A 16,523-nucleotide genomic window follows, 5' to 3' on the forward strand; every position below is an offset into this window, starting at 1 on the left:
AACCAGTCAGGTTTCAAGACTGGTCATTCAACTGAGACTGCTCTTCTCTGTGTCACGGAGGCTCTCCGCACTGCTAAAGCTAACTCTCTCTCCTCTGCTCTTATCCTTCTAGACCTGTCTGCTGCCTTTGATACTGTGAACCATCAGATCCTCCTCTCCACCCTCTCCGAGCTGGGCATCTCCAGCGCGGCTCACTCTTGGATTGCGTCCTACCTGACCGGTTGCTCCTACCAAGTGGCGTGGCGAGAAGCTGTCTCCGCACCACGTGCTCTCACCACTGGTGTCTCCCAGGGCTCAGTTCTAGGCCCTCTCCTATTCTCGCTATACACCAAGTCACTTGGCTCTGTCATATCCTCACATGGCCTCTCCTATCATTGCTACGCAGACGACACACAACTAATCTTCTCCTTTCCCCCTTCTGATAACCAGGTGGCGAATCGCATCTCTGCATGTCTGGCAGACATATCAGTATGGATGACGGATCACCACCTCAAGCTGAGCCTTGGCAAGACGGAGCTGCTCTTCCTCCCGGGGAAGGACTGCCCGTTCCATGATCTCGCCATCACGGTTGACAACTCCGTTGTGTCCTCCTCCCAGAGTGCGAAGAGCCTTGGCGTGACCCTGGACAACACCCTGTCGTTCTCCGCTAACATCAAGGCGGTGACCCGATCCTGTAGGTTCATGCTCTACAACATTCGGAGAGTACGACCCTGCCTTACACAGGAAGTGGCACAGGTCCTAATCCAGGCACTTGTCATCTCCCGTCTGGATTACTGCAACTCGCTGTTGGCTGGGCTCCCTGCCTGTGCCATTAAACCCCTACAACTCATCCAGAATGCTGCAGCCCGTCTGGTGTTCAACCTTCCCAAATTCTCTCACTTCACCCCGCTCCTCCGCACACTACACTGGCTTCCAGTTGAAGCTCGCATCTGCTACAATACCATGGTGCTTGCCTACGGAGCTGTGAGGGGAACGGCACCTCCGTACCTTCAGGCTCTGATCAGTCCCTACACGCAAGCGAGGGCATTGCGTTCATCCACCTCTGGCCTGCTGGCTCCCCTACCTCTGCTGAAGCACAGTTCCCGCTCAGCCCAGTCAAAACTGTTCGCTGCTCTGGCACCCCAATGATGGAACAAGCTCCCTCACGACGCCAGGACAGCGGAGTCACTCACCACCTTCCGGAGACATTTGAAACCCCACCTCTTTAAGGAACACCTGGGATAGGATAAAGTAATCCTTCTAACCCCCCCCCCCCCAAAAAAAATAAAAAATAAAAAAACATATTGTAAAGTGGTTATCCCACTGGCTATAATGTGAATGCACCAATTTGTAAGTCGCTCTGGATAAGAGCGTCTGCTAAATGACGTAAATGTCAATGTAAATGTTAAAAAGATGAGAGAGGCCTGTAATTTTCATCATAGGTACACGTCAACTATGACAGACAAAATGAGAAAAAAAATCCAGAAAATCACATTGTAGGATTTTTAATGAATTTATTTGCAAATTATGGTGGAAAATAAGTATTTGGTCAATAACAAAAGTTTCTCAATACTTTGTTATATACCCTTTGTTGGCAATGACACAGGTCAAACGTTTTCTGTAAGTCTTCACAAGGTTTTCACACACTGTTGCTGGTATTTTGGCCCATTCCTCCATGCAGATCTCCTCTAGAGCAGTGATGTTTTGGGGCTGTCGCTGGGCAACACGGACTTTCAACTCCCTCCAAAGATTTTCTATGGGGTTGAGATCTGGAGACTGGCAAAGCCACTCCTTCGTTGCCCGGGCGGTGTGTTTGGGATCATTGTCATGCTGAAAGACCCAGCCACGTTTCATCTTCAATGCCCTTGCTGATGGAAGGAGGTTTTCACTCAAAATCTCACGATACATGGCCCCATTCATTCTTTCCTTTACACGGATCAGTTGTCCTGGTCCCTTTGCAGAAAAACAGCCCCAAAGCATGATGTTTCCACCCCCATGCTTCACAGTAGGTATGGTGTTCTTTGGATGCAACTCAGCATTCTTTGTCCTCCAAACACGACGAGTTGAGTTTTGACCAAAAAGTTATATTTTGGTTTCATCTGACCATATGACATTCTCCCAATCCTCTTCTGGATCATCCAAATGCACTCTAGCAAACTTCAGACGGGCCTGGACATGTACTGGCTTAAGCAGGGGGACACGTCTTGCACTGCAGGATTTGAGTCCCTGGCGGTGTAGTGTGTTACTGATGGTAGGCTTTGTTACTTTGGTCCCAGCTCTCTGCAGGTCATTCACTAGGTCCCCCCGTGTGGTTCTGAGATTTTTGCTCACTGTTCTTGTGATCATTTTGACCCCACGGGGTGAGATCTTGCGTGGAGCCCCAGATCGAGGGAGATTATCAGTGGTCTTGTATGTCTTCCATTTCCTAATAATTGCTCCCACAGTTGATTTCTTCAAACCAAGCTGCTTACCTATTGCAGATTCAGTCTTCCCAGCCTGGTGCAAGTCTACAATTTTGTTTCTGGTGTCCTTTGACAGCTCTTTGGTCTTGGCCATAGTGGAGTTTGTGGAGTGTGACTGTTTGAGGTTGTGGACAGGTGTCTTTTATACTGATAACAAGTTCAAACAGGTGCCATTAATACAGGTAACGAGTGGAGGACAGAGGAGCCTCTTAAAGAAGAAGTTACAGGTCTGTGAGAGCCAGAAATCTTGTTTGTTTGTAGGTGACCAAATACTTATTTTCCACCATAATTTGCAAATAAATTCATTAAAAATCCTACAATGTGATTTTCTGGAGAAAAAAAATCGCAATTTGTCTGTCATAGTTGACGTGTACCTATGATGAAAATTACAGGCCTCTCTCATCTTTTTAAGTGGGAGAACTTGCACAATTGGTGGCTGACTAAATACTTTTTTTCCGCACTGTACCTAATACAAACAGTTGGTGTATATAAAAATTCAAATATCATTTAGACCATGCAGAAGTTGTGAAATGTGAAAAGTTGTGAATTATTTTCAGTCTGTGATTTTGTTTGTATGTGTATTGTAGGAATATTAAGTGAATTTCTGCAACCGTTTCAATTTTTACTGATAATCAACATTAGGATTTGGCTTGTTGACAGCTCAGTCAAATATCTAATGAAAATCTGACGTCTTTGACCCGTTGGGTAGTTGATTATGTATAAAAACCAACGATTGCCTTTGGACTTTACTTTGGCCAAGAACCAAAAGATAGTTTTACGGTAAGAGGCATGTCCTTGTAATATTTAACCCAAGTAAGTATTCCAATAAATATTTATGACAATTGTGACAACTATCTTATGTGTTTTACAAGCATCTTATCATGTAGACTACTGTGGAAATTGAATAAATACTTGTGTGTCATAGTACATCATGACACTGTACTCAACTTTCCCAACTTAGTGAAACCCACATTGCAACATTTACAAAAATGCCTTATCCTGTAAATATAATTGTTATGTTGTCAAATAAACTGTTTATCGGGATACAAAACTACTTTTACTGTGTGTGTCTGTGTGTGTGTGTGTGTGTGTGTGTGTGTGTGTGAGAGAGAGAGCGAGAGAGAGAGAGATGCTATTTGGCCCAAAACAGAGAGTACACAGTGGCAGAATGTCTTTATTATTTTTGGAACTTCTGAGTGTAATGTTTCCTGTTAATATTTAGTGTTAATTTCACTTTTGTTTACTATCTACTTTACTTGCTTTGGCAATGTTAACATCCGTCTCCCATGCCAATAAAGCCCTTAAATTGAATTGAATTGAAATTGAATTGAGAGAGAGAGAGCTGCTGCTGCATAATTTTTGGGATTTGGATTAGGGATGGTACTTTTTCACTATCAACAGTGATTTTGGCAGTACGTGGTTGGACACGTATTATTTTTTTTTGCAACTGTTGAAAATTGTGGGTACATTTTTCTTTCTTTCTGTCTGCCTGTCTGTCTCAGTCTGGTCCAGGTCAATGTCCCCTTGGCATGGTAAACAGTCATGGCTTAGGTCCTCACTCCCAGTTAAAAATTAATACTGACTGAGTACATTAGAGTAGCATTAGAGGGGACTAGTCACTTCATCTGGACAGTGGTTACACTGCTGACAATATGGGGTGTTCAAAGCTCATTGCAGCTCTCCTTCTCATCCTCTCCCTCTGCTGTTCATCTCGGGGTCAAACGTAAGTCTCTTGACCATGTTTTGTCTCTCGGGTATATGGTTACACGATGACTTAGAAATGTATAAGATCATAACTATAATATATAACAAATAAAACTATGTTTTAAGTGAGAATAGGCATTGGTCTGAAGCCAAAAAATTAATCAAATTTACATGAGCACCCCAATGCCTATTCCACCCATGCTCTACCAAGGTTTTCCAGCACACAGCTTTGACTTTCTACAGTAGCTATGTTGGTATTTTACTTCAAGCTATGTGTAAGCATGTTCCTTATGATTCAAACCTTCTCAAACAGCCTAATTCATACTCTTCAGAGGAATAATGGACTTTACAGTGTCTTGTTATTAAAATGATGTATACCTGTGTATATACACACTACATGACCAAAAGTGTAGTGTCGTTGAACATCTCATTCCAAAATCATGGGCATTCATATGGAGTTGGTCCCCCCTTTGCTGCTATAACAGCCTCCACTCTTCTGGGAAGGCTTTCCACTGGATGTTGGAACATTGCTGCAGGGACTTGCTTTCATTTAGCCACAAGAGCATTAGTGAGGTCGGCACTGATGTTGGGCGATTAGGCCTGGCTCGCAGTCAGCATTCCAATTCATCCCAAAGGTGTTCAATGGGGCTGAGGTCAGAGCTCTGTGCAGGTCAGTCAAGTTCTTCCACACCGATCTCGATCTAGACTTTCTACAAGCAAGCTAACGTTCGCTAGTTAGCTACCTAGCTAATTAAAATATCTGCTTGTATTTATTGATTAACCTCAGTTTGAATACCACCATATAGCTAGCTATATATAGTAGTCTAGGTTTGTTCGCAAACACTTCTTAAGACTGGCAGCATGGTGCAAGCAGCTGTGATGTTGCCAAGCAACCGACCCGGTGTTAGAACTCTGAGATTCGGCTGAAAAGACGTTAGCATTGTCAGAAATGCTACAAAAAGGTAGCACATCGTTGGTTCTTAACAGACAAAAACAGACGAAAATGAGAGAGATAAATTAGAAATGTAATCAAAACTGTTGCCCCTACAAACGTATTCAGTCCGAAAGGTGGCAAGTCTAATGGTCACTTTATGGATGCTGTAGTCTCGTTCTTATCCGACGCCTAGGCTAGATATTGAGCTAGTTCTGGGCAAAAAATTGTCTGACAACCCTAATGCTAAGGAACGGACGGATGGTAACGGACGGATGGCACTTGACGAAATGCGAGGAGTGTGTTGTGCATCTCCAATCAAGTTGATTTACGAATTGTCATCGAGATTGGTGTCATATTGGCTTTGATATGATGGTAGGGAGATTTGAACACTGCGCTTCAACCAATGCCTTAATAGTTCACCATATAGCAATGGTGAACTGATCATTGGTTTGCAATTATCACCATATAAAAAAAAATCATGAATTGACATCTGTCAAAATGTTCATTGATAAGTCGCAAATATTTTTCTGTTTTTATATTTTATTTTAAACCCCCCTACATTATAGACTAAGGGTACTATTTTGGTGATGTGTCCGTTTGTTGTTGCAGGTATGTAATGGTGGCCCCAAACATCCTTCGGGTTGGCAGTGAGGAGAACATATACCTGGAGAGCTCAGTGGGTGGTGAGGTGACCATTACTGTAACGGACTTTCCTTTTAAACGTTCTAAACTTTATGAACAACAACAGATCCTTGGAGACAACAAACAGACTCTGCATCAGCTAAAAGTAAGATATTTGATTTGGATGAATTTCACATGCTCACAACACAGACCTAAGCCAAATGTATACCTTAGGCAAGTTAACATTTGTGCTGCTGCACACTTTGCATATTTTTGTGGCGCAAGTATGCAAGGAATCCATTACGCATGGCTGCGGTCTTGCATTCTGTACTTACAAGAGGTATACATTATTCTTTTAAATTCCACGCATTGTTCAGTCTTTATCGTAAAAATTTTTTTTAACACATCATTTCTCTCAAGGTAAGAAAACAATTTAGATTGGGGTAAAAATCTCAAACTATCCCTTTAATTGTCCCTATAAGGCTTTACAGTAAGGCACCCTTTATAAAGGCTTCATAAAAGGTAAATAAGTGGTTTATAGATTGTTCACTATTATCGTATATATAGTTTATAAATCAGTTATAAAGCCTTATTACAGTGTTTATACAAATTCCCCATCTGGTGCTCATTTGGGGGTTTTGCCCTAGCACTACACAGCTGATTCAAATAATCATATCTTGATGTTGAGTTGATTATTTCAATAATCTGTGTAGTGCTAGCCCTTTGGGGCTCCCAGAACAGAGGTTCATATTGCATATTGTTTAGGTTATAAACAAATGTGTGCTTGTCATTTTGGTCCTTTTGAAATAGTGAGATAAAAAATAATAAAGGGTACCTTATGTATAGTGCTACTGTATCATTGTGCCTTTGGGAAAAATGTTTTGTCAGCTATTATTAATTATCAAGCTTTCGAACAAGCTTCACTAACATCCATTCTCTCGTTCTCTCTCTCCCTCTCGCTCTCTCTCTTGGAAGCTTGATCAAAAAGATTTCAACAGAAATGTTAGAGGCAATCAGTATGTGTACCTGAAAGCAACATTCAGAGACAGAGACAGAGACTATCAGAGACTATTGGAGACAGTTGTTTTGGTATCCTTCCAGTCAGGTTATGTCTTCCTCCAGACAGATAAACCTATCTATAACCCTGGAGAGGACGGTAAGTATGTTGCAAAACCAAACCCATCCAGTGCCTCATTTTCAATGTGCTCCATCAATTTGCATGTACAATATTTGTTTTTTTAATTGGGCTGATCATCATTGGCAGAATGTCTAACATATACATCACCATATTATTAAGGTGCAATGTATTTAAAAAAAAATCATAGGCAGTTATGAAGCCTACAAAGGTAAATCATATCAAGAGAGCTTCACGTTAGGTTTAATTTTAGACTTTACTTATGGATGATCCTCCCATCTGTTGCATAATAAAAATGTGTTTTCCCCTTTTCAGTCAAGTACAGGCTATTTGTCACAAACCTTGAAGCAAAGGCAACAAATGGAATTGTTGGTGTTGATTTAAAGGTAATATAAAATTATGCAATAGCCTACTTTACAGGTATCAAATATTTGGAAAAGCACAGTGAAATATAGATCAAGCAGAATAATTTTAGAGAAAAATCATATGAATGTAGGTTTATTTTATGAGAGATATTTTCTAAGCCACTGTTGTTACTTCTAAGATATGTTGAATCAGTTGTTTGTTTGGTTTAGGTTTGATTATAGAACAAAATCACGGTTTTCAATTTCTGTTTAGATTAGTATTTTTTAATTAAATGCACTATGCATTATGTGCGTTGAATGCTGTAACAACACAGAATAAAATAATTAATAGAAGTCCCATGATGGTAGTGACTGCCCATTACTGCTAATCACTTATTAATCATAATTCATTGACATTACTGTACTGTACTTTAATAAAATATTTCAGTTGTGTATATTACATTTGTTTTATTTGATGACTTTATTTAATTCCAAGTCATCTTATATCTGTAGAGCTGCTGCCTATGCTGTCTGAAAAATCACTATTTTAGAAGTTCTTCAAAGTAAATAAGGCATACTTGACTGCTGAATACCAACTCTCAGTCACTTAGATCATGTATTTTCAGGTAGAGATACCTCGCAAAGCAACTGCTCTCTATCCCTCTCGATTAAGCGTTCTTCTGTGTCTGCCTAACACAGACTGGACAAGAAGGCACGCAATTGTTTATGGGCATTGTAGTTAATTACCACATTTTCTGCTCTAAACTATGTAGAATATTGGCCTGTTGGAAACTACAACTCCCTACTACATCGCACAGATCGGGCTTAAACTGATTTACAGTGAGCTCTAAAAGTATTGGGACAGTGACACATTTTTTTTTTGTTTTGGCTCTGTACTCCAGCACTTTGGGTTTTAAATGATACATTGACTATGAGGTTAAAGTGCTGACTGTCAGCTTTAATGTGAGGGTATTTTCACTCATATTGGTGAACCGTTTAGTCCCCCCATTTTAGGGGACCAAAAGTATTGGGAGAAATTCACTTATGTTTATTAAAGTAGTCAAAAGTTTAGGATTTGGTCCCATATTCATAGTGATTGCTGTTTGTTTTGGTTGTTTCAGAAACTTTTGTGCCCAATAGAAATTAATGGTAAATAATGTATTGTGTCATTTTGGAGTAACTTTTTTGTAAATAAGAATGGAATGTTTCTAAACACTTCTACATTAATGTGGATGCTACCGTGATTGTGGATAGTCCTGAATTAATCGTGAATAATAATGAGTGAGAAAGTTACAAACACACAAATATCATACCCCCAAGATATGCTAACCTCTCACCATTACAATAACAGGGGAAGTTAGCATTTTTGGGGAGGGGGTATGATATTTATGCCTCTATAACTTTCTTACTCATCACTATTCATGATTGATTCATGATTATCTGTAATCAAAGTAGCATCATCTACATTCATGTAGAAGTGTTTAGAAACATTAAATTCTCTGGTGGACATTCCTGCATTCAGCATGCCAATTGCACTACATTTTAGAGAAATACGCTTTTTGTGCGTATGGAAAATGTCTAGGATGTTTTATTTCAGCTCATGAAACATGGTACAGTGGCTTGCGAAAGTATTCACCCCTCTTGGCATTTTTCCTATTTTGTTGCCTTACAACCTGGAATTAAAATTGATTTTTTGGGGGTTTGTATCATTTGATTTACACAACATGCCTACCACTTTGAAATGCAAACTATTTTTTCTTGTGAAACAAACAAGAAATAAGACAAAAAAACAGAAAACTTGAGCCTGCATAACTATTCATCCCCCAAAAGTCAATACTTTGTAGAGCCACCTTTTGCAGCAATTACTTGGCACATCTAGCCACTGGGATTTTTGCCCATTCTTCAAGGCAAAACTGCTCCAGCTCCTTCAAGTTGGATGGGTTCCGCTGGTGTACAGCAATCTTTAAGTCATACCACAGATTCTCAATTGGATTGAGGTCTGGGCTTTGACTTTAGCAGTATGCTTAGGATCATTGTCCTGCTGGAAGGTGAACCTCCGTCCCAGTCTCAAATCTCTGGAAGACTGAAATAGGTTTCCCTCAATAATTTCCCTGTATTTAATGCATCATTCCTTCAATTCTGACCAGTTTCCCAGTCCCTGCCGATGAAAAACATCCCCACAGCATGATGCTGCCACCACCATGCTTCACTGTGGGGATGGTGTTCTTGGGGTGATGAGAGGTGTTGGGTTTGCGCCAGACATAGCGTTTTCCTTGATGGCCAAATAGCTCAATTTGAGTCTCATCTGACCAGAGTACCTTCTTCCGTATGTTTGGGGAGTCTCCCACATATGTTTGGGGAGTCTCCCACATATTTTTTTTCTTTAAGCAATGGCTTTCTTCTGGCCACTCTTCCGTAAAGCCCAACTCTGTGGAGTGTACGACTTAAAGTGGTCCTATGGACAGATACTTCAATCTCCGCTGTGGAGCTTTGCAGTTCCTTCAGGGTTATCTTTGGTCTCTTTGTTGCCTCTCTGATTAATGCCCTCCTTGCCTGGTCCGTGAGTTTTGGTGGACGGCCCTCTCTTGGCAGGTTTGTTGTGGTGCCATATTCTTTCCATTTTTTAATAATGGATTTAATGGTGCTCCGTGGGATGTTCAAAGTTTCTGATATTTTTTTATAACCCAACCCTGATCTGTACTTCTCCACAACTTTGTCCCTGATCTGTTTGGAGAGCTCCTTTGTCTTCATGGTGCCGCTTGCTTGGTGGTGCCCCTTGCTTAGTGGTGTTGCAGACTCTGGGGCCTTTCAGAACAGGTGTATATATACTGAGATCATGTGACAGATCATGTGACACTTAGATTGCACACAGGTGGACTTTATTTAACTAATTATGTATTTATGTGACTTCTGAAGGTAATTGGTTGCACCAGATCTTATTTAGGGGCTTCATAGCAAAGGGGGTGAACACATATGCACACGCCACTTTTCCGTTATTTATTTTTTTAGAATTCTTTGAAACAAGTAATTTTTTTAATTTCACTTCACCAATTAGGACTATTTTGTGTATGTCCATTACATGAAAACCAAATAAAAATCCATTTAAATTACAGGTTGTAATGCAACAAAATAGGAAAAACGCCAAGGGGGATGAATACTTTTACAAGGCACTTTATGTCCATTACATGAAATCCAAATACAAATCAATTTAAATTACAGGTTGTAATGCAACAAAATAGGAAAAACGCCAAGGGGGATGAATACTTTTGCAAGGCACTGTACCAGCACTTTACATGTTGTGTTTATATTTTTGTTCAGTGTTACATGAATATCACTGCACAGTTGGTTTGATCTCTGAACAGGTCTGAGCTCATTGTAACTGTAGGCCTACATATATATTGTTTACCGGATCAGCTGGTGTAAGAATAAGGCGCTAAGGTGCTTCTTAAAATATGTTTTGTAATGTTCATTATTTTATTTTCTGCTTTTCAACAGAGTGCTGATGGCACTTTAGTCAAGCAGACCAAAATGGGTCTGAGTGTCAATGGACTCTTTGCCAACCAATTTTTGCTCCCAGATATAATCAAGTAAGAGTAATCACCTTGTGTGTGTATGTGTGTTTGTGTGCAGTGGTATAAAGTACTTAAGTAAAAATACATTAAAGTGCTACTTAAGTCGTTTTTTGAGGTATCTGTTCTTTACTTTACTATTTATATTTTTGACAACTTTTAGTTTTACTCCACTTCATTCCTAAAGAAAATAATGTACGTTTTACTCCAAACATTTTCCCTGACACCCGAAAGTACTCGTTACATTTCGAATGCTTAGCAGGAGAGGAAAATGGTGAAATTCATGCCCTGGTTATCCGTAATTTTAAAAAAATAATAATAATTGTGCCGTCTTGTTTGCTTAATGTAAGGAATGTGAAATTATTCTTATTTTTACTTTTGATATTTAAGTATATTTTAGCAATTACATTTAGAATTTTACGCAAGTAGTATTTTACTGGGTGACTTTCACTTTTACGGAGTCATTTTCTATTAACCCTCTAGAGTCTAAGCCCTGTCTAATGGGGGGGGGGGGGGTTCTTAGCTAACATATGCAATGGTTTTAAGATGGTCATACCAAGGATCATTTAGCGATTTAATTTGGAATTTTAAGACCCCTTAAGGTATCAAAAAAAATACTAAAACAATTATTAGATACAACATTGAATTTGGCATTACTGAAATTAGCCAATAGAAACACATTGAATAACAGATTCACTACATGGAAAAACAGATAGTCCCCCCAAAATAATCTAAAGGACGTTTATTCTGAAGAGTCTGTCCTATATCTGAGAGATATAAGAAATGTATTTATCCCCTTATTTTAGGCACTAAACTATCTCCATATATACTTCCATTTTTGAACTGGTACCGGGACCTTCAGGTTACGTTTGTGGGGGGTCGTAGGTGAAAACGGAGAACACCATCGTGTTCGTGAGGGTCTCAGCTTTCAACAGAGTGGTCATAGTAGGCCAAACCTTTTTGGACGCTACAGACGTGTTTGTGAGAAAACCGATTTTCGGGATGTCTCATGTTTTGACAAACACCGCTCTAGCTCTGCCACCTTTCACCCCAGATGTGGAAGGGCGATATTGGCGGATGCGATGGATTGAGATGCAGCCCATGCAAAAAAAAAACATATCTCTAGCTTAAACAGACAGATTTTTATGGGAATGTTTTTATTATGTTAATTAAATTCTGCCAGGTGCAACCATTGTATGCTAATGGTTAAGGTATCTTTACTTTTACTGAAGTATGACAATTGGGTGTGTGTGTGTGCGCGCGCCCATGAAGGTGGCAAAAAAGTGTTCCATTTACTTTGTTACTGTACATTGCAAATGTGAAATTAGAAGTGGAAAATTATTTACAATCTGTAAATAATCTAATGTATTCTATTCCCTACAGGGAGGAAGGAACGTGGACCCTGGAGGTGAATTTACAGAGTGAACCTAACAGGGTCTTTAACACCTCATTTGATGTGAAGAAACATGGTGAGACATCCATTCAAACACAACATTATAGAGTATCAATCTAACTGCAGAATTTTTTATTAAATTCCTTACTGTCCACTGTCATTATGTCATTATGTCATTGTCTTTTCTGTTGTTGTTTATAGTGTTGCCAACATTTGAGGTCACATTAAAAACCAGGAAGCAGTATTTACATGTTCAGGATAAAGACTTTAAAGTGGATTTAGAAGCTAGGTGAGTTTGAAAAACAATTGCCAGCCTGGGGTGCTTGATCTGATGCCCTCTGGGAAATTTATTTAATTTGACATTTAATTTGACAGATAGTGAGCGAAGATGACAGTGGGGAGAGATAGATAGATAGAGGTTGTGTCAAACGGCAATAGGTCGGATTTGAACCTATGCCAACATTGTAGACATGTCAGAAGCTAATATACAGTGCATTTGAAAAGTATTCAGACCCCTTGACTTTTTCCACATTTTGTTATGTTACAGCCTTATTCTAAAATGTATTAAATTGTTTTTTCCCCCTCATCAATCTATACACAATACCCCATAATGACAAAGCAAAAACAGGTTTTTAGACATTTCAGACCCTTTACTCAGTACTTTGTTGAAGCACCTTTGGCAGCTATTACAGCCTCAAGTCTTCTTGAGTATGACGCTACAAGCTTGGCACACCTGTATTTGGGGAGTTTCTCCCATTCTTCTCTGCAGATCCTCTCAAGCTCTGTCAGGTTGGATGGGGAGCATTGCTGCACAGCTGTTTTCAGGTCTCTCTAGAGATCTTCGATCGGGTTCAAGTCCGGGCTCTGGCTGGGCCACTCAAGGACATTCAGAGACTTGTCACAAAGGCACTCCTGCGTTGTCTTGGCTGTGTGCTTAGGGTCATTGTCCTGTTGGAAGGTGAACCTTTGCCCCAGTCTGGAGCAGGTTTTCATTAAGGATCTCTCTGTACATTAAGGATCTCTCTGTACAAACTCCAAGCGGGCTGTCATGTGCCTTTTACTGAGGAGTTGCTTCCGTCTGGCCACTCAAATTAGTAATAATTTCTAAAAACCTATTTGATCATTATGGAGTATTGTGTGTAGATTGATGAGGGGAAAAAAATCTATTTTAGAATAAGGCTGTAACGTAACTAAATGTGGAAAAAGTCAAGGTGTCTGAATACTTTCCGAATGCACTGTATGTTTTATATTTAGATCATCTGATCAATGGTCATTTCAATTCTTGATATTTACCCAGTGATGAAAAAATAATAATAACTTGCCATGAGCTTAGCACAACTGTCTTTCTCCATCATAACCCAAAATAAGTCTTTACAACAATATGGCATTGATAATATATTGAAATAAACGTTGTTAATATTGAAGTATACGTTATATGAGGCATTGGAATTGTATTGAGTTTAATGAAATTCTACAATAGATAAAACATTGACATCCTATAGTATTTACTCTATTTACATTTTAATACAATAAGTAATTCTCAATTCACCCTTCACTAAGGCCCGCCCCTGACCTTTAGGCAACCAATCGCAGCGCTCCAATGGATACCAACTCTCGTCTAGTCCCACACCTCGGACAAGTTTGTTTAAATCGCATGAAATCAAGTGAGGGCTATGGCAAAAACTGAGAGTTTCCTTCAAAAAATACATGTTTAAATTGCTAAATAATTGAACAGTGCACCAGAAGTACTTGCTACTGTGATTTCTGAAATGCAGAGTCTGTTGGAGTATTTTTGGAATTCAACTTTTTTTTGTTTCATTGTTTGCAAAGTCAGCTGGTTAGCTAGCTCCCAGTCTCATTGACCGCCAAATGTTGCTAACACTAGCTAGCTAGCCACCTAATATAGCTTGTTTTCTCGAAATGTATGTTAGCTAAGTTAGCAATGCTATGAATACAACTACCATGTGCTGTCAACATCAGGATACGATTTGAGAGCACTAGTAAGCTCCTAAGTTGTTGTAGCTTTTACTGCATGCATGCTGACAGTGAATTCAGAGCAATTCAGTGGCTAGCCACACTACAAACCCAATTAGACCTGCTTCCCGTGAATAAATTGTAATGACAGTCCACCACAACATACCAAAATGTTTCCTGATTAGCAAGGGGTAGTCTGTGTTTAATTTCATTGTGTATTAAAACACAGTTTGAGATCATTGGGAGGGCATTTCGCCAATGGTTGAATGGGGAATTGGGCTTCCCGGGAAAATGTTGTCCGAGGTTGCAACAGTAACCAAGGGCGGCGGGGCTTAGCGAAGAGTCAATTAAGCAATAAGGCACGAGGGGGTGTGGTATATGGCCAATATACCACGGCTAAGGGCTGTTCTTACGCACAATGCAACGCGGAGTGCCTGGATACAGCCCTTAGCCGTGGTATATTGGCCATATACCACAAACCCCTGAGGTGACTTATTGATATTATAAACAGGTTACCAACGTAATTAGAGCAGTACAAATAAATGTTTTGTCATACCTGTGGTATACGGTCTGATATACCACGGCTGTCAGCCAATCAGCATTCAGGGCTCGACCCACCCAGTTTATAATTCCATTTATAACACTGCTACACACTTGTTTCTCAGGTACTTCTCTGGAACGGAGGTTATAGGCTATGCATATGTCATGTTTGGATATGTGGGCAAGAATGGCACGAAAATCCGGTTATCCACCTTACTACAAAGGCATCAATTAACAGTACGTTTTTCTTGAACTGTGCTTTACTGGGGATGTCCTTACAGCAAAGTGATTATGATCACTGAAAGATTTCCACACGGTGCAAATTCTGTTATGTATTATTTGTCAGCATACAATTGATCAAGTAATTGTACGATCTCTCAGCAATTCAAACTCCAATTCAGTAGAGAGTGACTTAGGGCAGGATTTACAGTGCTGTGAAAAAGTATTTGCCCCCTTTCTGATTTTCTCTATTATTGCTTTTTTTATATTGAATGTTTTCAGATCATCAACCAAAACCTAATATTAGATAAAGAACCTGAGTTTACAAATAACACAAAAAAGTATACTTATTTTATTTATTTAATTAACAAAGTTATGCAACACTCAATTCCCCTGTGTGAAAAAGTAATTGCCCCCTTACACTCAATAACTGGCTGTGCCATCTTTAGCTGCAATGACTGCAACCAAATGCTTCCTGTAGTTGTTGATCAGTCTCTCACATCGCTGTGGAGGAATTTTTGCCCACTCTTGCATGCAGAACTGCTTTAACTCAGCGACATTTGTGGGTTTTCAAACATGAACTGCTTGTTAGACGACATTGGTCCCATTATGCCTGGCGAAAACCAAACACTGCATTCCACAGTAAGAACCTCATACCAACGGTCAAGCATGGTGGTGGTAGTGTGATGGTTTGGGGATGGTTTGCTGCCTCAGGACCTGTACGACTTGCCTTAATAGAAGGAACCCTTAATTATGCTCTTTATCAGAGAATTCTACAGGAGAATGTTAGGCCATCCGTCTGTGAGCTGAAGCTGAAGTGCAGATGGGTCGTGCAGCAAGATAATGATCCAAAACACACAATCAAGTCTACATGAAAATAGCTAAAAAGCAACAAATTGAAAGTTTTGGAATGGCCTAGTCAAAGTCCAGACCTAATCCCAATTGAGATGTTGTGGCAGGACTTGAAACGAGCAGTTCATGCTTGAAAACCTACAAATGTCGCTGAGTTACAGCAGTTCTGCAAGCAAGAGTGGGCCAAAATTCCTCCACAGCGATGTGAGAGACTGATCAACAACTACAGGAAGCATTTGGTTGAAGTCATTGCAGCCAAAGGTGGCACAACCAGTTATTGAGTGTAAGGGGGCAATTACTTTTTCACACAAGGGAATTGGGTGTTTGTCACGATCGTTGAAAGGAGTAGACCAATGCGCAGCGTGATATGCGAACATACTTATTTATTTTAAATCACCACACGAACAAAACAACAAAAGGATACGTGAAGTCCTAGGTAACAGACACAAACCATACACGGAACAAGATCCCACAAACACTGTGGCAAAACAGGCTGCCTAAGTATGGTTCCCAATCAGAGACAACAAGCAACAGCTGATACTCGTTGCCTCTGATTGAGAACCACCCCGGCCAACACAGAAACACATGAGCTAGATAAAGAACCTAGAACACCAACACATAGAAACTACACACCCTGGCTCAACATAACAGAGTCCCAGAGCCAGGGCGTGACAGTGTTGCATACCTTTGTTTGTGAAATATGTATGTAATTGTTATGTTATTTGTTCACTCAGGTTCCCTTTATCTAATATTAGGTTTTGGTTGAAGATCTGATAACATTTATTATCAAAAATATG

General features: G+C 40.0%; 1 protein-coding gene across 1 annotated transcript in view; it reads left to right on the plus strand.

Annotated features, from left to right (window-relative positions):
- The first annotated feature begins 4,051 nt into the window (after positions 1 to 4,051).
- Positions 4,052 to 16,523, plus strand: part of LOC311099092 (complement C3-like) — a 42,993-nt gene continuing 30,521 nt past the window's right edge. Inside the window, exons 1-8 of the mRNA XM_084139721.1 lie at positions 4,052 to 4,164; positions 5,689 to 5,866; positions 6,676 to 6,856; positions 7,151 to 7,221; positions 10,675 to 10,766; positions 12,132 to 12,217; positions 12,343 to 12,430; positions 14,781 to 14,892. Of these exons, the coding sequence (XP_083995847.1) occupies positions 4,094 to 4,164; positions 5,689 to 5,866; positions 6,676 to 6,856; positions 7,151 to 7,221; positions 10,675 to 10,766; positions 12,132 to 12,217; positions 12,343 to 12,430; positions 14,781 to 14,892 (879 nt within the window). The 5' untranslated portion in view covers positions 4,052 to 4,093. The remainder of the gene's footprint in view (positions 4,165 to 5,688; positions 5,867 to 6,675; positions 6,857 to 7,150; positions 7,222 to 10,674; positions 10,767 to 12,131; positions 12,218 to 12,342; positions 12,431 to 14,780; positions 14,893 to 16,523) is intronic.

The sequence above is a fragment of the Coregonus lavaretus genome (genome assembly GCF_964263955.1).
Source record: "Coregonus lavaretus genome assembly, chromosome: 23".
Lineage (NCBI taxonomy): Eukaryota > Metazoa > Chordata > Actinopteri > Salmoniformes > Salmonidae > Coregonus > Coregonus lavaretus.